Raw genomic sequence first — 22,620 nt, 5'->3', positions numbered from 1 at the left:
AATCTCTTTATCCATATTCAGAGCCATTTTAAAGGGCGGCTAAACCCTCAGCGGCCTTTTTTCATGACACGGAAGTGATTAGACAGCAAACTGGCAGCTGAATAATGTGCAGGTGTCACCTTGCCCGTGGACAGACTCACCCAGGCCCTCTGCCAAGTCGACCCTCACCCACCCCCGCTCCACCGCCACGACTCACCCACACCCGTAAGGTAGTGAAATATTCAGATGACGTGCCGCCCTTCACATTTCCTCCTGACAACCATGGAAACGTATCCATGCGGACTTTTGGGATATGTCCATTGTTCCCTAGTCCTCTGAAAGCTCCTGGACGTGAATGCATAGGCGAGTAATGACAGTGATATGAAATGTTGTGAAACTGAACGAATATCAGTGGATAAGTAGAGCAATAGTGTTGGAGGGGGGGGGGAAGCACAACATTTCTCCTCCACTCGTATCGATTGGCCCAGTGGCGCATTGGTGGCACCAGTATGTGCGCAGTCTCCGAAATATTTATATTCATGTATAACTCCTCTCATGCGAAGATATTTGTGATTTTAAAAATTTAGCATTTCAGCGGAAAGAGCCTTTACTTGAGTGATGTGCATCGTTAGGAAATATATGACAAAATAGTGAAGGGAGTAAGAGGCTTGCGAGTGCTGGAACCCGGGTGCCTGGGTATCGTCTGCCAGTCAATAACAAACAGCCAGAACGAGTAGGCGGATGCTATGAGGATGTACTCTGGCTCATGACCGTAGAGCAGTGACGCTTGTGTAGAACTGTGTAGTAGTTGTTGTGTATGTGTGTGTGTAGCACAAGGTGTCCTCTTGATGTTTAATCATATGGATAATCTGGCTTATGCATAGAAATCATATTATAGTTACCGTAGTGTAAACATGCCTTCTTCCTCTTATTCAAATCTCGCCTGTTTCAAAATAATCCAGAGCTTTTGTAGATGATAATATCCGAATTCCTGTGACCGCACCACCACCACCACCACCCTCACCTCACCAGTAGTGTATTGTGTCTTGCGGAAACTACCCTTAGTGCCATTCACTCTTACGTTGTGTCTCAAGTTGCAAGCACTTCCCGCCTCGCCTGCCACCACCACCACCACCACAACGTACTGAGTTATTCCCTCTTTGAACGGTGCTGTGAAATATTCTGGCTTAATGAAACGGCCAAGTGACATAGATGTTCTGCAGCTTTGTGGTTGTGTAGTTACAGTAGTATAATGTCATGACACTGCTGTAGAGCTGTGTGTGTTTTGGTGGAAGTGCTTAAACATGTTCGTTTCTAGTATTGTGTTACCGTACTGAAACAAGACTTGTCAATGCTATGTGTTACGTAGTTGACTGCTTATAGAAACTACCAAAAAAGGATCATGGTAGAACCCCACTTGCTGATTTTTTTTTTTTTTTTTATAGTATGCCTCTTTTTGGCACAATAATAAAGATTTTCAGTTAATATGTTAGTCTAACCTTTGGATTTATGTATCATTCAGTTAAATTTTCCATCCCTTATATTAGGGCTGACCCTGTTTGATAATAGTGCTTCATATTAAGAGGGACTTAAAAGAGTGTGTAAATGTCATTGCCTAACAGAGATAGAGGTAAAAGGACAAGTGCATGAGGTGCATAAGCATAACTGAAGTCTTTGAGCCCATGGCAGGCTGTTCATCCACTAGCCAGGTATATGCACCACTGCAACCTCCTGGATCATAGATGTTATGCTGGGTACTAATTTTACCTGTCAACCCTTAAAGGGTGGATGGAGATCTGAGTCAAGTAACACCACTACCTAATTGATACTTCTAATTTGTGTGCAGCCATGTATTGGATATTAGTGTTCAGTTGTGGTATAGACAGTATTGTTTTTCTTTTGTCCCATACAACCACAGAATCATGGGAATGCATGATTTGCAGTGAATAGAGCTAATGATTATGAGAAACTTTTCATTTTCATACTTCATTGCGGAGCTTTTCATTTAGATGAAGAATGTGAAAGGTTTCATCCATTCACATCAGCATAATACTTGTGGGTGAATTGAAAGAATACCAGGTTGAATTGTTAGGTAAGGTAAAGAAATTATGATATTAACAGTATTTTTCAATGAGTTTTTAATGGTTTTGATGGAAATTGCTATGGAGAGGCAATAGATCCTTGCAATCTGATGGGGATTATTGTAAAAGTGAGTTATTTGCAATAGAAATAGTTATCAACATTGTTTGAAATACTATACAAAGCAAAAACAATGGGCATCAGAAGTGCTGTAAGTATACAGTACTGGATTGGAGAGTATGATGTCAGCAGAGGAAGGTAGCTTTTTCATTCATCTCTAATAGAAGTAATATGCCAGCATGAACTAAATGGGCTAAATATTGTACAGTAACAGTACCGGTATTGTATTATGCGAGGTTGAATATTGTCTGGCAATAGATAGATAGATAGGATATATTCGATCAAACTGCCAGTATAGTGTCTTGAAATTCACTTCTCCCATTCCCTCAGGTGTCATTTGGGGTTACTATAATGCTTCTCTGTTTCTCAAGCACATTTGCAATATATCCAGATATACAGTAGTTAGGCCTATACCAGTTTGTAGAAGCTGTGGACAGTAGTTATAATGGAATGCTAAATAACTGGGCAGTTAATATAAAAGGGTATTACCCTACAGTGCCAGTATGTACCAGTCTTTTACTGTATTATACTGTGCTGTGTACAGGATGGTACTGTATATTAGCCAGTTTTTAAAAATGCATTGCCTTATCTATACAGTAGTTTGTTCGCCCTAACTTTCTAAAGGTTGTCATATCTAAAGGTTGTCATAATTTTACAGCCTATTACCTGTAAGTCATTGACAAAGACAATACTGTGGCTCTGGAGCCTTTCCATACCACTTAATGTAAAGCTAGCACCATATTCTTTTGCTAATCTTTCATTATTTCTCAACATTCAAGATGGAGAGTTGTTTGCAAAGTTAAATGGATAGAGTACTGTACTTGCATAGATGCACGGCATATATACGTTATGGAGTGTAAACTTACACTGAAACCATGTTCTTAAGTTAGTGCTGGATCTGCTCCAACTGCTGCATAAAGTAAAAAAATAAATAAATAAATTACTGCATTGAACATTCAGTAACAGTAAATTCTCGAGCAAGCAATAAGGTCATTGTTATTTTTTTTTAATGCTTGTTTCTGTATGCACCTGATACCAGTAATAATTGTCATTTCGCGTGCAAATGTTTGATGATACCGTATAGCCGTTACCATAGTGAGGCTGACTCGGAGCACATATAAAACTATAATAACGGTTTGTTGTGGTACAGTAGTACCGGTAGCATTTGAAAGGTGAAGAAAAAGGCCTATACTGTAGAGAAGTGAGAGCATCACAGATTGTATTCAGGCTCTTAAGTATGAACATGGGTGAACAGGCTAAAGCCCTACTGCCACCATTTCAGAGTGTAAAGTTGTGGTTACCTGGTTTGGGGATATAAAATGCAGTTTACACACACACACACACACACACGCGTTCATATTGACCAAGAATACCAATACTTTATTACTGTACTGTTAAATGTGGTACTTGTGCAGTACCAGTACTGTATTTAGCCCTTTTAGTACCTTATACAGGTAATGCAGTTCTGTACAGTATACTGTCTTATAGTACCAGTAGTGTAATACAGTACAGTACTCAACTCAAAAGCAGACTTGGAACCTGCAGTAAGGTTGGTGTCCAGTTTGCCTTGAGGCCAAGTCTTGTCACAAGTTATGGTGACACTTTAGAGATATAACTTCCTAATGAGGCTAGATTTGTTGTTAATGAACCAAACCCTCCCAGAGATATCACAAGTTACCTATGTGTGTGTCAGCTAGTTCTGTAGAAAGAATCTCTTGCAGTCATGACCTAGACAGTTAACAGCAGTGTTAACAGTGTGCATGATGTGTCTGTTAGGGAGAGAGTGCAGACATTATTATAAAAACACCTCTCCTTAATTAAAAGACATTTCACACTGTGCGTGCAATGTATGATCTCACTTCATGCAGGTAGCTGCATTATTTTATGTCAGCTACTGTCTGTGGTACCTTACTGGCATATGAAATACTGAATCTTGTGCACAGTACTGTACAATGCAGAGGCCATGGCTGAATCGGTAGAGAGGCAGCCTGCAGTCCTAGTGGGCCCAGGATTGAATCCTGGCAGGGGCAGGAAACAGTTTAAGGATTTGAGTTTCATAAAAAGCAGACTTTACTGATCTACCAGAAAACCTGCTGACATGTTGTAGAAATACCCCTGCTAATACCAGTAGCCTGCACCAGTTCTGTATGAGACAGTCCTAGCATGTATTCAGTATGGACAGTGGGTGTTAGCACTGAAGTGGTGACATGTGTAGGTGGACTTCTTGGCCTTGGGATAGGCCCTGAAGCCTTTGCCCAGAGTTGGACACATTAAAAAAATAAATACTAAATAAAATAAAAGACTGAACAAACCTGGGGGTAGAAATAATTGTTAAAGTGAGCACTTTGAATAATAACTAGTGTGCGGTATATTAAAAAGTACTGTAATGGTATTTTATTTGAAGCAGCAGGTTATGAAATACGGTACTATATGGTACAGTACAGGATGGGTATGGTGCAAACTGGCCTTCGCTTTCATTTCATTTCTGGAACTCAGAAAATTTTCATGTCTGGTAGAATGTACCGGTAAGCCAAATTTATTTAAGGGATTGGAGTTCGCAGGTCCTTAGGCTACTCTCACATGGCTTTTCAAAGGGATGGATGGGGACGCTGAAGGCATTGAGAGAGTAGAAGAAGCAGTAGAAGTTTAGATGCATCGGAGGCCCTTGAGGTGGAAGAGGCCTCGAAGAAGTTGTGAAATAAAGGGATAAAGGGCTCAGAAGCTCTTGGGAGAGTTTTGAAAATAGTGGAGGTATGGAGGAATAGGGAGCCCTATAGGCATTGAGGGAAGAATTTTGAAGCAGTGGAGGTATAGAAGGGTAGGGAGCCCAGAAGGTTTTAAGAGATTTTTTGAAACAGTGGAAGTATAGAGGAATAGGAGGCCCCATTGTTGTTGAGGAATAATATTGAAAGCACTGGGAGTACTGTATGGAGGGATAGGGCACCCTGGTGGTGTTGGGGAGACATGGAAGCAACAGAGGTACTGGTACTGTGTAGAGAAATAGGGGACCCCACTGGTGTTGGGGATAGTTGGAAACAGTGGAGGTACTGTACTGTATAGAGTGATAGAGGGCCCCAGTGGTGTTGGGGAGAGTCATGGAAACATCAGAGGTGCTGTATAGAGGGATAGGGGGCTCTGTTGGTGTTGATGAGAGTCTTGGAAGTGTTGGGTGAGTCTTGAAAGCAGTGGAGGGGTAGGGGGCCATGAAGATGTTGTGTAAGCCTTGGAAGCAGTGGAGGTTATGGGGATTGATTGGCTGGCTGCCTGCATGCAGTGAGAAGAGAAAGTTTCAAGGCTAATCTATTGTTTTTGCATAATGCCAGAGATTGCTAAGGATCTTCTCATAAGACCACTAACTGTTGTTGAGTTCCTTTGTTCATTCTGTAAATATGAAATGTTTTGTATTCATATTTTGCCTATACTGTATTATATAGGCTAATTATTATTGCTACTGTATTATTATTATTATTATTATTACTGTACTATTATGTGAGTATGTTAAGTAGGTTCTTGGGGAGTGTGATGAGTAAGGATGGAAGTTTGGAGAGTGAAGTGCTTGAAAGGGTACAACAAGGAAGAAAGGTTGCTGGTTCCTTGAAAGCAGTGATAAGAAATAGGGAAGTGAGCATGGATGAAAAAGTTACTTCATGACAGTATTGTGATACCAACTCTAATGAATGGAAGTGAAGCTTGGACGTTGTTGGAAGGACACAAGTCAAGAGTGAGAGCAGTGGAAATGAGTTATTTAAGAGGAGCCTGTGGAGTCACATGGAGAGACAGGCTGACAAATGAGGATATAAAGGAGCGTTGTGGTGTGGATGTGGATGTGATAGGAAGCGTTAGGAGGAACACACTGAGGTGGTTTGGCCATGTGGAGAGGATGGAGGGTGAAAGACTGACAAAGAGAGTGTATGTGAGTGAGGTGGAGGGGGGAAGAGGGAGGGGGAGGCCAAGGATGAGATGGAGGGATGGAATGGAGAGGTATATGAGAGAGGGGGGTTTGAGTTGGGAGCAGGGCAGTGATATGGCGGGGGACAGGGTGATGTGGAGGCGATTTGTTTGTGGCCACCCTGTACGGGATGAAGGCGTCTGGCAATAGGTAGATAGATAGATAGATTACTATTATTAGTCCTATTATGTTTTTTTTTTTGTTTTTTTTTGTCATGCAGTGTTACAAGCTTCTCTCTCTTCCACTATCAGATGTATTAAGTCATCTGAGTGTTTTTAAATGTTCAGTTTTCCCAGAAAAAAAAAAAATGCAGGCTTTCAACATTTCATTCTTTCTTTTTTTTTTTTTCTTTTTTTTTTCATAAAAAAACAAGAAATAGTTTGATCTCTTTCCAGTGCTTCTCTCAATTGCCATTTTCACTAAGTCCTTGTTGTAGCTAGGCTATTTCACCTTTCTGCGCATCCATTTTTTGGAGTTAAGTCCATGTAAATTGTAGAAATATTGCCTTTTTAAAGTTCAGTTCTTGCCTGTAGCTACAGCAGATTGCCAGTTTCCCCCAGTTTACAGAAGATTCCATTACTGTACCAGTTGTATAAAAAAATATGGTGATATTTTAGACACCATCTCTGACTTTCAGTGAGGACTTCTTGTATTATTACCACTGAGGTTAGCATATTGTTCCCCTTACACACTTTCCATCCTCCACATTCCCCAGCTCTTCCATGTGCCTGACACTGCATTAAAAAATCAAGTTACAGCTCCTCCCATGCCATGTTGAGTGTTGCTTTGTTAACCTGACCTTCCCTCAAGCTTGTGTAGTACGGTACAGTATTTAATAGCTACCGGTAGTGCTTCTTATTTGCTGTATGTCCATCTCTGTGATAATGCAGCGTGCATGGTTCCTGGTTCTTTAAGTCATTGGTATGGTATTGTGTAAAACTTGTTCCAATATAGCCAATTCTTGATAAGTTATAATGATTTTAAGGTGTACTCATGAGTCATGGACTCCTGTAAAGGGACCACAAGATGGATGTTAGTTCAGCTGGACATCATGGAGGTGGCATGGGTGACCAGGTGTGTTGTCCACCATGAACAGAATTTAGAACTTTAGGTAGTTGTCCTTAAAAGTAAATCTCAGCAGTCTTTGTAGAGTGGTGACCCCAGACTTCAGCAAGCTTACAAATACAGCAGTCTTTTTAGTGGTCTCATACACTGCAATGTAGCCTACTGGGTAGCTATGCTTATAAATTGAGGTTAAATGATAGCTACCGAATTAAGCTAAACATATCTGGAGATAAAAGAAAGGGCAACAGAGATGGTACTGATGCTGCTGATAGGTAGATTCCATTTCTGATGTTACCAATGTAGATGGTGGTGTATTGCTTGCTGATATTGAATGGAACCTTTGCAAGTTGGTTCTGAGTTTTGTTAATGTTTTTGAGTAACAGAGTCTGAAAGAAAATGTTGTTATAAGTAAAACATCAGTTGTTGAGAGAGAATGGGATTCATTACTTTTATGATGTGTTGTTGAATGAAGTGAGATGAAAGAGTGAAAAGCTCAACTATACTTTGGTGCAATAGCCGATAGAAGAGAAAAGGAAATGTATATGGGCAGTGGAGAGCAGATTGGCCCAAGGAAGTAAAGTGGTGGGTACCATACTGTGAACTTGAAGAACTAAATTCAGAAAAGAGGTAGCTGTGAGTACAGAAGTTGCAACGGGACTGCACGAGTGTGTTATAGTGTGAGCATCGGCAATTAAGAGAGAGAGCAGCTAAAAATATCTGTAGTTTGCATACTGTAGGTTGTATAGCCAAGAACTGTAGGGATTTGTGAAACATATTGAGTAAGGAAGTCTGTTAATTGAAGGGTAGTGGATTGTGTGCTCATTGAGAGAGAATGAATATGAATATTGTGGCAAAAAGATTTGATAGTAAGGGTATGTGTGAATAAGTAAGATATGAAGCTGAGGGGGGGGGGGGAAGCCAGTGATAGAGATGGGTAACTAAATGAAACATGTGTGGAAATGCACCTAACAAGGGCTGGACTGTGCATATTTGAACTTAGGAGTACATTCAGTGGCCATTTCTAGAGTGCATTCTTTTGTGGGGATCATTAGGGCTCAGAGGTGGAGTCAAAAACTTGAAAGGCTTGAATGATGAATGCAAGGGTGTATGGTCCATTTCATTGGATTTTGTGGTGTAGCTGTCCTATATTGTATTTGTGCATTACTGTTTCTGTTTCTGTATATCCTCCTCATGATTTAGTGGGAGATATGGTCAGAATGATGATGATGATGGTGTTCACGTAACCTGAAATTACCTGGTACATCTGTTTGCCACAGGAGAGAAAAGTGAACTTGAAAAGGTAACAAGCACTCTGTTGACAGCAAAAGATTGTCACATCTTTTAAGACAGTATTGTTCCAATTTTTTTTTAGCAGTTTTAATATTTCATTATCTTACCATCATAAATACTGGAAGAGACAGTAGAAAGAAATTATACTGTTCAGAAAAGAGGACTGAGCACTGTACTGTACCATGGAGAGGCTGCAAGAGGACTGCATGACATTGTGTTAGTTTCAGCATTAACATACAAGTAGCTGTTAGCCTGACATGGTGTAAGTGTAAGTCTAGTGGAATGGAATTGCTAAGGGACAGTATAACATATGTCAGTCGCATTGGATGGATGGGGTATACAAGTAGCTAACAGAGATTCATGAAAGATGTGGAGTAAGGAAGTCTGGTAATTCATAGGGTAGAAGAGTGTGCTTAGTTGGTATGGTCATATTGAAAAAATGGTTGGTGGGAAAGTTTAATTGGTAAGAGGTGATGTGGAATGCCAAGATGGAAAGAAGTGAAAGTATGAGAAAGTGAGATACCTGTATGGAAGTTGGGGAAGCAAGAGTACTGGCAAAGGAAAGAAATTAAAAACATGCAGCCCGGTGTTAATTTGGCAGTCAGTGACATCGTCTTGTAGGGTTATGATGATTATTTCCTGTCTTTGGGAAAAGAGGGGGCTATATGGTAGTCAGATTATTAGGCCTGTGTAGATACTGCAAACATTGCATATTAACAGATTTTTTAAACAGGAAGGCAGACATATCCAGCTAGTGTGGGAGATTCACATACGAGGTCTGTTCAGAAAGTGGGCTGTCCGACCTTAGGCTCCAAAAAAATAAGTAGCTATGCTATTGAGCTAGGACCAACTAATCCCCCTCAAAGTAGGCCCCTTTTGACGTGACATATGTAGCCAAGCTTCTTTCCTCTGCTGGAAACAGCTTTCAAAGTCTGTTTTCAGTATCTCCTGCAGGTGCTTTGTTGCATTCTTCATGATCTCTTCTCTCAGATGAATGTTGCTCAAGGCATGCTGGAGTGTACATATCGCAATCACAGGAGATGAGACTTGGGTGTATGGGCATGATCCGGAAACCAAAGCACAATTGTCCCAGTGGAAGCATGCAGGATTGTCTCGGGAGGTGGGGGTGACAGGTCTGCAGGAAGATGAAATGCACTCGCATGTTGACAGTTATTTTCCACCACTGTGGTGTTGCGCATGTTGACAGTTATTTTCCACCACTGTGGTGTTATGCATCGTGAATATGCACCAGAAGGTCAGCTTGTCGACAAACGCTACGGTACTGCCTCGACATTTCTGTCATCTTGTGATGCAGTTCGGTGGAAAACCTTAGGAAAGTGGCAGTTTAGAAGTTGCACCATGACTATGCCTCTGCCCATTCTTAACTGATTCAGGAATTTTTGGCCAAGCACAACATCCTGCAGGTCCGGCAGACTCCCTACTCACCAGACATGGCTGTGCACAGCTTTTGGTTATTTCCCAAACTCAGAACTCAGTTGAAGGGTTCCTGATTTGTGACGAGTGAAGAGATCATGGCAGATGTAATGAAGCACCTCCAGGAGATACAGGAAACTGACTTTGAAAAATGCTTCAGGCAGTGGAAAGAATGCTGGGCTCTATGTGTCAAGTCAGAAGGGGCCTACTTTGAGGGGGATTAGTGTCCTAGCTCAACAGGTTAGCTATTTATTTTTTAGAGCTTAAGGTCAGATACTTAATGAACAGACCTTGTACTGTACCAAAGGCAAAAGAGGAAGGAAGGAAAGAAAGACAGGACAGGAAGGAAGAGAGGAAAGGGCAGTCACCCAAGAGCAGCACTGCATTGAGTGAGTGGATGGTGAGCAGCCCCACCTAGACAGGTTATACTTATTACAAAATGATACACATGAATACACTGCACTATACAGTACTGTACAGCTTTTACTCTAACTTCCTAAAATTACCATCTTTCCATCTTGAATGCCAAGTTATAACAATAGAATAACACTCTAGTCATAGAAGAGTGCTGTGGGAAGGATGTAGAGCCAGAGTATTGTATTTTTTTCTGGCACTGAGTTACATGAAATAAGCTGCAAAAGGATGTAAATCATGGCCAAGTGATATTAAACCATTTATATTTATTGTCTTCTAGATGATATTTTTGGCACAAGTTTGTGTTTGTGAAGCAGATGTATTGTTTTGAAAATAACAGTTGATTTGCCATTCGAAAAGCCTTGTCCTGTATGTCAAAAATCAGAATGTGATTTCATTTTGCCATCCATCCATCCATCCATCCATCATCCAATCCTACATTGCCCCATGAGGAGCGTAGCCATATGGCCTAATTACAGTACCCTGTATTGCCGATAACGTTGTTGATCAGTTAATGTGATGTGTTTCCTTCAGTGCCTGTACAGAAGTGGTTCCTGAGAGAGTAGTGAGCTGTGGGTGACACTGGTGGCCTCTGTCTAGTATCATGGCCCAGGAACTGAAGAGTTAGTGTGATGTGAGCAGCTTACTGGAGGACCAAAGGCACTAGTGTAATTAGTACTCAAGAGGCACTAAAGGATTACAGTGCTTATTTTGGAAGTGTGATTGTGGAGGCAGAGTGCAGCAGACATGGCAGCTCAGACACAGACTGCTGCGGCAAATGACAGTCCATCAAGACGTGTTGCAGCCAAGACCACCACCAAAACTGTTGTCCCTGCCTTTGAGGAGTGCACCTACACGCAGTTTTATTGGTAAGTTTGTTAAAATACTGTCAAAATATTGTATGTACTGGAGCAGCAGTTTTTAAGTGTTCCATTGCAGTTTCTCACCTTTAGCTCATCTGACTTACTGTACTGGTGTGTGTGTGTGTATATGTGTGTGTGTGTGTGTGTGTGTGTGTGTGTGTGTGTGTGTGTGCATGCGAGCGTGTGTGTGTGTGTGTGTGTGTGTGTGTGCATGCGAGCGTGCGTGTGTGTGTGTGTGTGTGTGTGTGTGTGTGTGTGTGTGTGTGTGTGTGTGTATATGTGTGTGTGTGTGTGTTTGTATGTGTGCATGCGAGCGTGCGTGTGTGTGTGTGTGTGTGTGTGTACTTGTAATCCAATTTCACACTAGCCTGATACAACAGGTGGACAAGATTCAGCAAAAGGAACAGGAAAGCACAAAAGTAGGACATCTATGAACAGAGTGCCCAGTGACTTAGGCCATACATCTTTTCACTCATCATTCAAGCATATAGAATTCTCAGCTTTACCTCAAAGGTCATATGATCAACACAAAGATTCATTGTGCTTTTTTTTTTTTTTTTTTTTTTTTTTTTTTTTAAACAGTAGTAAGAAGTAGGGAAATGAGCATGGAAGTAAAAAAGTTGGTACTGTACATGATAGTATTGTGATACCAACACTAATGTATGAAAGCCAAGCTTGGACTTCATAGGAAGGACACAGGCCCAGAGTGTGAGCAGTGAAAATGAGTTATTTGAGAGGAGCATGTGGAATTGCCTGGAGAGAGACTGACAAATGAGGAAATGAAGGAGCATTGTGGTGTGGATGTGGATGTGATAGAAAGTGTTTGATGGTTTGGTCATGTGGAGAGCGAGAGGCTGACGCAGAGAGTGTATACTGTATGAATGAGGTGGGGGGGGGGGCAGGCTGAGGATGAGATGAAGGTATGGAGTGGAGAGGTATGAGAAAGGGAGATGTGAGCTGGAGGGAGGGCAGTGAAATGGTGGGGGACAGGGTGACATGGAGGTGATTTGTTTGTGGCCACCCCTTGTGGGATTAAAGCCTCTGGCAATAGATATATAGATAGAAAAACAAATGGCTGAAGCACTGTGGGAGAAAGACCATTCCCTCTATTTACATTGTATGTCCAATACTGTATATTACAGGAACTGGAACAGACTAAAAGTAACGGTAGATTTTTTTTTCTTTTCTTTTTTTTTGGTGGTGGTGGGGGCATAGGTTACTGTAGATATTTACATTGAATATGAAACTAACCTGGGTCCTGTAGTGTATCTGCCCAGAGCTTGAGTAAGATTGGCAGGTTTTTATGGTCAGATGGAATGTGAGAAATGTGAATGAGTACTATGATATAAAACGATGGAAGTGGTGAACATATTCATGAGTACGAGGTACACTTTGATGATGATGTGTGAAACATTGATGAAAAAAATGGAAAGTGGAGAAGTGGGAGAGTGTGAAGTGTATAAAGTCAGGTATGAATGCACGTTGATGTAAAGTAGTTGTGCTGTTGATGAGTAATGAATGGAAGAGGGGAATGAAAAACTGTAAATGCGTCAGCTTGAGGTTATTGTAGTCGTAGCTGTGTCAGGTTTAAGGCAGTGAATGTGTCGGTGAATGTTGTGAATGCACCATACTACAACTCCTTGCAGACCATACAGAACAACACTGCATCATCACTGGCTGCATCAGTACCACTTCCACAGTTCACTTGCACACTCCAAAGTCCTCCCGGTTAGGGAATATCTTGACATGAGAGACACATAATTCAGTGCAGCAGCCTGTGCTAACACACACCATCCCTGTCATTATATGGCAGGTCCACACGACACAATTAGTCATATAAAACAGTCACCACAAACATTACCAGATCCTCTTCAGCATCAGCCTCCAAACACTGCAACACAAGCAATGAAGAAACACTTATATACCCATTTCAGCTGCAGGACAGTACAGCACATCAGTTAGAATACCATACTGTACTTTATGTACAAGTCTTCCCTCCTAACATCTCTCCATCAGAGGTATCCTTAAATAGAGCTGATTGAGTTCCCTTAGCTTGGCTTAGATAAGGACATTACCCAGCCCATCTCAGTTGCCAGCTTAGATTTGGGTTGGGTGGAATCACAGATGACATGTGCCCCTCTTGTAGAATAGGCCCACACAACATTACCCACAGTATGAAGAAGTGCATAACATATACAACACTAAGAGACAGAAACAACATAAATGCCATAGGGAACCTATGGGATGACCCCATAGAAACATTTGCTTACCTGCAGTCGACAGGTCTGCTGGGCCAGGCATGACTGAGGTTGAGCAGCAGCAAAAATAACAGCAATAGTAGCTACAGCAGAAAGCACAGCATCACAGCAAACCATACGTAACACCAAGCAACACTCTAGTTCCATACATTCATTCTATTAAAATGCATAAAATATTAAGTTGTTAACAACCAGTTCTATTTTACCCCCATTGAGGTAATGTATAGGGGCTTGAGGCTAGGTTATGATAGTCCAGCACAGTACAGTAGTGGAGAGACAACCAGCCCTCTTCCCTTGGAGGCATTACATAATCAGAAGGCCTCCAGTCACCTCATGGGGATCAAACTTCTGAAGGGCTGTTACTTCGACTGGGGTGTTCTAACCATTTGATATGAACCAGTTCACATTAACATAATTCAGTGAACACAATAAAATCTTTACAACAAATTCACATTAAGACCTGACGTCCTTAAAGCACTTATTGGCATTGATTTTGAGTAACCTGTCACAAAAAAAAAAAAAAAAATGACATCTGTTGCATACAGCATGGGCTGCTTACGTGTTAGACACACAGAATATCAACCAGCAATCCAGAGTTAAGTACTCTTATCATCAATGTATGTAAAAAAATAATAACACTGAAATATTTAAAGAATTATATGAAAGTCAAAGGTCACCAACATTGAGGGGAACACAGTTCACTAAGTCAGTACCGGTACATGACAAACCCCATCTTCAGAGTCATTATGTTCACAGACATTCAGGCACACCCAGACATAATATATATATATATATTTTCCCCTGAAAAGTTATTACAACAACATCAGACAACAACTTTCCATCCATCCATCATCCAATCCTATGTTGCCCCATGAGGAGCGAAGGAGCCTGGGGCTAGGCAAGTTGGTCCTGACATTTAAGATTAGAGTGACCAGCCTCACGCATCCCTGAGTGGCATTATGTGAGCGGTACACTCCAACCTCCCCTTGGATATAAACCTGCACCAACTCATTCTGATTGGAGCGCCTTAACTACTCACTAAACCACCAGATGCCATAATTTGGTTAAATAGTTACTACCCAGCTTAGTAACTGGTTTCTTGGTGTACAGGAAACCATTTGGCTTGTCACTCGGTGTAGGGTCACCCATAGGCGGAAGAAAGAAGAAAGAATGAAGGAAAGAAAGACAGAAGAGGGAGTGTAAAGTCACCCGTAGGCAGAAGGAAGAGGAAAGAATGAAGGAAAGAAAGACAGAAGAGGAAGGAAGGAAGAGAGGAAAGGGCAGACACCCAAAGCAGCACTTCATCGAGTGAGTGGATGGTGGGTGCTGCCACCTGCCATATCAACTTTCCTCTAACAGCAAATACAGGACACAGACAGATGTAACCAACATATCCATATTGCATCTCTATTTTCCACTAAGCAGTGTAGACCTTAGCCTCCTAATATGAGCAGAATTCTTACCCATAGACAGCTTGGAAGTACAGCATGAAAGGTGATGCAGGATAAATATGGCTGAACTATGCAGCAAACACCATACACTAGTATTTACACACAACCTTGATGATACTTTATGGTATACAGTACATTACACCATATATTACATACGGTACTGTATACTGTACTCGTTAGTCACATTGTCAAGCATTCACATAATTAAACACCAACAACATCTTGTGCCTTGGACCTATGGTCTGCCCATGTGAAAACAGGTGTTCTTTTCATGCCAGATCTGCTTACCAGTAGTCAAACCAGATTATGAAATTCTCCTACAACAGCAACAAAAACCACATCTTTTTATGATACACTTTTTTCGAACATTACTGCTTTTATTTCATCTTAACTTTATGTGATATAACTTTGGTATTACAGTTTATATGTCATAGGTAAAGTTGTTAAGGACATATACAAAGAGTACCTATTAATAGAATGCCAAAACAAGTTTTTGAAAGTGAGACTGAGGATACTGTTGAAAGAGCCAGAGCTAATGTAAGCAAGTGAAACAGTATAATGATAGGAGAGAAGGAAGGAGAAGGTAATTGTTTGAGAGTGTGAGAGAGGTATGTGAGGACAAAGTGGCTTAGAGTTAGTTCTTTCACATTCATCCCCTGTTGGGGGGTTCCTGGGAAGGAGCAATTTGTCAGAGATGATGATGAAATTGGATCAAGTTCAGTAAAATTACGGGTGTTCCTCCTTTAACGCAGTTTGCTGCAGTGCGATATTGCTCTGACGTGGCACAATTTTGCGGAAGAAAATAAACATTCTAACGCGGACACTTAGTGTAACACAGTACGGTAATTTGAACCGGGCGGGCTGTGGAGGACCCAGAAAATGATGTTTGGAGTGTTGCTAGTGAAATAGACTTTGATGGATTTTAGTGTGTGTTCTCCCCTCAACCTCATCTTCAGCGACGTATGTGTGTTCTCACATAAGGTACAGTAAAATAAATAAAAAAGTCCTATATTGACCTAGTGTATTTTTTATAACCATTTTAATGCTTTTAGAGGGTATAAATTGGTGAGTATAAATAAATAAATGTGTAGAAAGGAAGAGAGAGGTGAAAAGATTAGTAAGAGAGAGTAAGAAGAGAGTGGATGAGGAATTTGGAAGGAATTTGAGTGTAAATTGGAGGGACTGTAAGAAAATGTTCTGGAAAGAGATGAAGAGAGTAAGACAGGGTGGAAGTGAAGTTAGCAGGGGAGTGAAAGATAAAAATGGTAGATTACTAGTGGAGAAGGGAGAAAAAGTGAGCAGATGGAGAGAACACTTTAAGGAATTGTTGAACATAGAGAATGGAAGTAATGCGAGTATAAGTGGCTGGGGAATGTCTGGGAAAAGGAGGGAGGTGAGAAGACAGGAAGAAATCAGTAGGATAGAAGTTGTGAAAGCAATGAAGAAAGTTAAGTGTGTGGTGAAGTGCTGAAGCATGGGGGAGAGATAGTAGTAAAATGGAGGTGGAAGATATGTAGATTGGCCTGGGAGGAAGGTAGAGTCCCGGAGGATTGGAAGTCAGGTATAATTATTCCCTTGTACAAAGGAAAAGGGGAAAAAGAAGTGTGTGGTAATCATAGGGGCATTTGTCTTCTTAGTGTAATAGGAAAAGTGTATGGTAGGATACTTATTGACAGAGTTAGAGAAAGAACAGAGGAATTAGTTGGAGAAGAACAGAGAGGCTATAGGAAGGGAAGAGGTTGTATTGATCAGATATTCATTCTTAGATCTTTAGTGGAAAAGTTTCTAGAGAAGGGAAAGAAGTTGTATGCTGCTTTCATGGATTTGGAGAAAGCATATGACAGGGTGGATAGACAAGGATTGTAGAAAGTATTAAGAATATATGGAGTAGATGGGAGGTTGTTGAATGCTGTGAAGAGTATGTATGATGGTACTAAGGCTGCAGTGCGTGTGGATGGTGAACTGAGTGAATTTTTCTCTATGAAGGTTGTGTTGAAACAGGGATGTGTCATGTCTCCATGGTTGTTCAGTCTGTTCATGGATGGGGCAATAAAAGCTGTACTGTACAAGGTAGGGTAGTGGATGTTGGAGTGGCCCTGGTGAGAGAGGGTAGTGTTTGGATACTCCCTGTACTGTTGTTTGCAGATGATACTGTGTTGTTGAGTGAAGATGAAGGGGAGCTGCAAGGCTTGGTGGATGAGTTTGGGAGAGTGTGTAAGAAATGGAATCTAAAGGTGAATGTAGGGAAGAGTAAAGTGATGGTCTTTGAGAGAGGTGACGTCAGTGAATGTACAGCGAGGTTGGATGGTGAGGAATTGGAAAATGTGGGTACGTTTTTAAGTACTTGGGTAGTGTGATGAGTAAGAATGGAGGTTTGGAGGGTGAAGTGCTTGAAAGGGTACAGCAGGGAAGAAAGGTTGCTGGTTCCTTGAAAGCAGTGATAAGAAACAGGGAAGTGAGCATGGAAGTGAAAAAGTTACTACATGACAGTATTGTGATACCAACTCTAACGTATGGAAGTGAAGCTTGGACGTTGTTGGAAGGACACAAGTCAAGAGTGAGAGCAGTGGAAATGAGTTATTTAAGAGGAGCCTGTGGAGTCACATGGAGAGACAGGCTGACAAATGAGGATATAAAGGAGCATTGTGGTGTGGATGTGGATGTGATAGGAAGCATTATGAGGAGCACACTGAGGTGGTTTGGCCATGTGGAGAGGATGGAGGGTGAAAGACTGACAAAGAGAGTGTATGTGAGTGATGTGGAAAGGGGGAGAGGGAGGGGGAGGCCAAGGATGAGATGGAGGGATGGGGTGGAGAGGTATATGAGAGAGGGGGGTGTGAGTTGGGAGCAGGGCAGTGAAATGGCGGGGAACAGGGCGACGTGGAGACGAATTGTTTGTGGCCACCCTGAACGGGATTGAGGCGTCTGGCAATAGATAGATAGATGGAAATAAAATTTTGCACAAGGGGGGGAAAGGTGGACTTTGGGCAGGGGTGCGGAAAGAAATAGGGGTTTTCAAGTCCCTCTAACGCGATATTTGCCTAACGTGAGGTCGGTGGAGAAGCAAACACCCGCGTTAGGGGAGGAACACTTGTACTAGTTTCAAGGATAAATACACCTTTACAAGGTAGCATTTTGTGTGAGGTAAAGTACTCCTTTAGTTACAACCATCTCAGTGACCACTGAAGAAGTACAAATTGTTGAGCTTGTCAAATGGTGATACACCAGGGTACTGTACAGGCACTGATAATATTTTATTTAACTTGTAGTGCAAAAGCAAAATTATGTTAATCACACTGTATGCAGGTAGATGATATTTGTACTGTATTTGCCTAGGGAATACTGTTAATCACTTGCAACTATTTCCTGTTTCTTTGATTAGTGAAGAGAATGTGTGGCGGCTGTGTGAACATGTGGCAACACATGAGGCAGGAGAATTGGGCAAGTGCTTTGTGGCATTCATTAGCAACGACTCCCGCTGTGTACCACTTTGGAGACAACGAGTCAGCAAGTCTGAAGACAAACTCATCACTTGGGTAGGTTCCTGCTTCATCTGTCTAATCTGCTGTAGAATACCTAGTGTCAGTGTTAGCTTCATAATCTGAAGTTTCTCTTCATCATGTGTGGCTAAGGAGGAACTATTTTTCAGGTAGGAAGTACAGTGCAGTACTGTACACTTCTGCTTTAAAATACGTGGATATTGAATGTTCATTAATTAAATTAAAAATTACATTAAAGCATTCATGATACTGTATCATGGATAATAAAGAAAAGTTCATGATCAAAGTGGTCTCTAGGATAGCAGAACTACAGTCTTGGCATTAACAAAGAATTGTTTCAAGGAACTGTTTTCATAATGTACACTTAAAATCATTTGCAGCATTAATGACAGTGATATAATACAGTAATAGTTGTATACTGTATATTGATAGTGTATTCAGAGTGCCTGGACATGCTTATGATGTGAATCCCATCGTTTTCAAGTCACATTCAGCACGACTAGATGTCATTGGAAAATGAAACAGAAGAATATTTTAAAACAAGGAGATTAAAGTGATGAGATGTATTGTGAGTCTTGAAGGCATTTTTGTGCTAGAGAGGGTTTTTTTCTACCCTGGCACCGGTATGACTGGGCAGCTCCAAATTCAGTTATACAAACATCACTTAGCTTGCTCCATATCCCCCAAAGAAGGGTGTTGGAAGGCAGGAGAAAAGCAGCTTCAGCCTGCAGTCCACCAGGTTTATGTTCAAATGAGTGGGGTTGCTGCAGTAGCAGCAACAAGGTATTTTTGCCATAGCTGCCCTTCTTCAACTTTTGATTGGACTTTCAGTAATAGATTAATTGTAGAACATTACGAAGCCAGTATTGCTGTTTGAAAAAATGCTAAGATAACTGAATATTACACAACTGAAAGCCTTTCAGACTGGGAGATTCAGATGTAGCCTGCATTAACTTAGTACAAAAAGTCTTTTCTAGGTTAAATGAAATTGTATGACAGGACAGTAAGTTCAGAAAATGTCATTGTATTCAGGAATTAAACATAGCTACAGGAAAACATAATGACCTCTTACAGTTGAAGATCGGAAGGGGAGTGAGCATCATCTTTCAACCTGGGGTTGCATGCTCTTGGGATTTATCTTGGAATGATCATGTTACCATCCATCCATCCATCATCCAATCCTGTATTGCCCCATGAGGAGAACAGGAGCCCAGGGCTAAGCAAATTGGCCATGACATTTAAGGTGAGGGTGACCAGCCTCACTCATCCCTGAATGGCATTACGTGAGCAATAAACCCCAACCACCCCTTGGATATAAACCTAGACAGACTCAATCCGATTGGAGCGCCCTGATTACCCACTAAACCACCAGGCGCCATAATCTGGTTATATGGTTACCACCCAGCATAGTAAATGGTTTCCTGGTGTACAGGAAACCACTTAGCTTGTCACTCAATGTAGAGTCACCCATAGGCAGAAGGAAGAGGAAAGGATGAAGGACAGAAAGACAGAAGAGGGAATGTAAAGTCACCCGCAGGCAGAAGGAAGAGGAAAGAATGAAGTAGAGAAAGACAGAAGACGAAGGAAGGAAAGAAGGAAGGGGGAGAGGAAAGGGCAGACACCTGAGAGCAGTACTACATCGAGTAAGTGGATGGTGAGCGCCCCCACCTATCATGTTACCTATCTTACAAAATCTGCTCCCAAGAGATTAGGTGTGCTAAGCCAATTCTGTACCTTTTTTTTAACCCTTGCTTAGTTGTAGACTTTATACACGTTTTATTCGCCTCTATATGGAGTTCCGGTACAACTCTCATGTGTGGGCAGGCTCCCCACCTAGAGCTCTTTTCATCAAGGCGGAGTCAAAGGCCCTTCATCTCATTAACTGTCCTCCTCCTACTGGTTCCCTTCAACCTCTGTCTCTTCGCCGCACTGTTGCATCCTTACCTCTTTTCTATTGCTGCTTCAGTGGTCACTGCTCCTCTGAACTATCTGCTTGCATCCCTCCACCATTATGGCAGGTGGGTATCACCCATCTGGCAACAAACTCTCATCCCTTTTCTGTCAAGTTTTCTAATGCAGATGTTAACTGTTACTCCCAGTCCTTCATGTATGCAACAGGTCAACTCTGGAGCTGTTTCCCTATGTATTTCCTACATCCTATGATCTCCAGTCTTAAAATGCAGTGTGTCCAGGCGTCTTGAAATAAACGGATCTTGAATTTGGCTCTCAGTTATCTTGTTTTTGTTTTTTCTTGGAGGGAACAATCTTGCGGGCTTCTGGCGTTTGGTTGCTTCTTTCGTGCATTAAAAAGAAAAAAAAAAGAAAAGGAAATCTACATCATGTCCTACCAATTAACATTTTGAGAACAGGGATGTCTTTTTCATTTAGTTCTTGCCTTTCCTGATTACTGTATGTTATTCAGCATAGGATAGGGTTTTTGAAGTGGAAGTGTTATATACAACCTTAGTAAATCCCTTCAGTATGAGAGGCCTTCCTAAGTTGAATACAGTAGAATCATCTAGTAGCAGCAACAATAAACTTGAAAGTACATCACCAGGAATTAGCATTAAGTTACTTGCTGTTTCCATAGTTTGGCCAGCCACTGCAGCGTTGTAGATTGTGGCTGTGTTCCTAACCTATAGTTTGGCTTCCTTTCTCTTGGTGGAGTTTTTCGTCCTTTGTAGCACATATCCTGTAACTCAATGGCAAAACAAGATTACACTGCAGCACTTCATCCTTTCTATTGCACTTCTTCAAAACTAGCACCATTTTCAAGTGTTACTGTCCTGTTACAGCTCAGTATTCAAGATGGAGATGTGACAGTTTGAGATGAAGTTGAAATGGATAAAGTATAGTTCTCTCTGGTCATGAATGTATGGTTAAGTGTACATCTTTAACTTAGTAAGATAATTGTTACACAGAGTTCCAGGATTGTAGGTCTGCTGCCTTGAGTACATTAATTTTATTGTACAGTATTATCATTATACAGTAATGTATATTAAAAAAATAAGTCACGACGTTAGTGGTAATTTTTTCTTCTTTAGTATAAGAATATGAATACTTCTGCAAAAAACAAATGCACCACAAACTTGTATCATTCAATCAAAACTACAGTTTTGTTTTTCAGTATTGCATTATTTATAAGGTAGTACATCAGTGATACAGCTGTAAAGTTGTTAAAAACCTTATCAACAAAACATTAAGATTATTGTATATTATTGACCTTGTGGCTTTACTGGGAAATTTGCATGAAATTCTTTCCACCTTCAAGTTTCTTCAACATTCTAAAGTTTAAATTGTCTGATCTTGAAGCAAGGTAACATCACCCGTGAGTTGGGGGAGGGCAGAAGAGCACAGTAGTTAGTGTAATAGCATTTATGCTCATTAGTGTTTGATGCTCTTTATCCCTAAGCACCCTCTTTAGTCAGAGTTTTGACCAAGTATTCACACTAAATTGAATGTTCATTCCCTGCCACAGTTTCATACTGTATAATTTTTTTTCCTTCTAGGTTTCTCTGAATAAACCTATTTTCTACTGCATTGTTCCAGGATTATTCTAACATCTTCACTTGTGTCGCGCCGAGTGAAAAGGTACACTCGTGTGCTGTGTGTGTGTTCGTTTGTGTGAGTGCTTGTCTTCATCTTCGTTTTGATACTTACCGTGTTTTTGCATGGAATGATGTTTGTTTTACTTGGGTCACTGTTTCTTAGGTTTGGTTTCTTTTCTATTACAATATTGATTTGAGTATGCCTACATTAATTACTAAAATATTGTTCATAGTCTTGTGTTCATACTGACCAAAGAACACACTATCTTGCAGAGTAGCAAGAGCATTACAGTGCTGATTTTTCCTTGATACAGGATGTTTTTTTTTTTTTTTTTTTTTTTTTTTTTTTTTTTTTTAAATAAATAGCAGCAGTATTCTACCTGTACCAGTGTATGATAGTGCAGGCACAGCTGCTTTAGTTAGTACAGTACGTAATTAGGTTTATTTGCTTGTGATGCTACATTAAGTCCTTGTAATGTGTCGGTGATGTGTCCCAGTTTATTGTCACTATTTCTATACAACAGGTACTGTAAATTAGGAGAAACTAACATAGTCTTTATTGGTAACATTTAAACTTTGATAGACAGTGTTTCTGTAATATAACTATGGACATTATTATGTAGAACAATGTCAGAAAAAGGTGACATATTACAAGGACTTTATAGTTAGA

The 22,620-nt window shown here is 40.9% G+C and overlaps 1 protein-coding gene across 3 annotated transcripts in view; it reads left to right on the top strand.

The window, feature by feature from the left end:
* Positions 1-685: 685 nt before the first annotated feature.
* Positions 686-22,620, top strand: part of tun (N-terminal glutamine amidase tungus) — a 46,338-nt gene continuing 24,403 nt past the window's right edge. The window contains exons 1-4 of one of the 3 annotated variants that reach the window (XM_080284020.1): positions 686-712; positions 10,865-11,199; positions 18,285-18,438; positions 21,952-21,993. In XM_080284020.1, the coding sequence (XP_080140146.1) occupies positions 11,078-11,199; positions 18,285-18,438; positions 21,952-21,993 (318 nt within the window). In that variant the 5' untranslated portion in view covers positions 686-712; positions 10,865-11,077. The other 2 variants (XM_080284021.1, XM_080284022.1) reach the window with 2 other exon arrangements.

Source organism: Coenobita brevimanus, chromosome 99 (genome assembly GCF_032717465.1).
Source record: "Coenobita brevimanus isolate Jiangsu-jjx chromosome 99, ASM3271746v2, whole genome shotgun sequence".
Taxonomy (NCBI): domain Eukaryota; kingdom Metazoa; phylum Arthropoda; class Malacostraca; order Decapoda; family Coenobitidae; genus Coenobita; species Coenobita brevimanus.
This window is presented reverse-complemented; position numbering and strand designations above follow the sequence as displayed.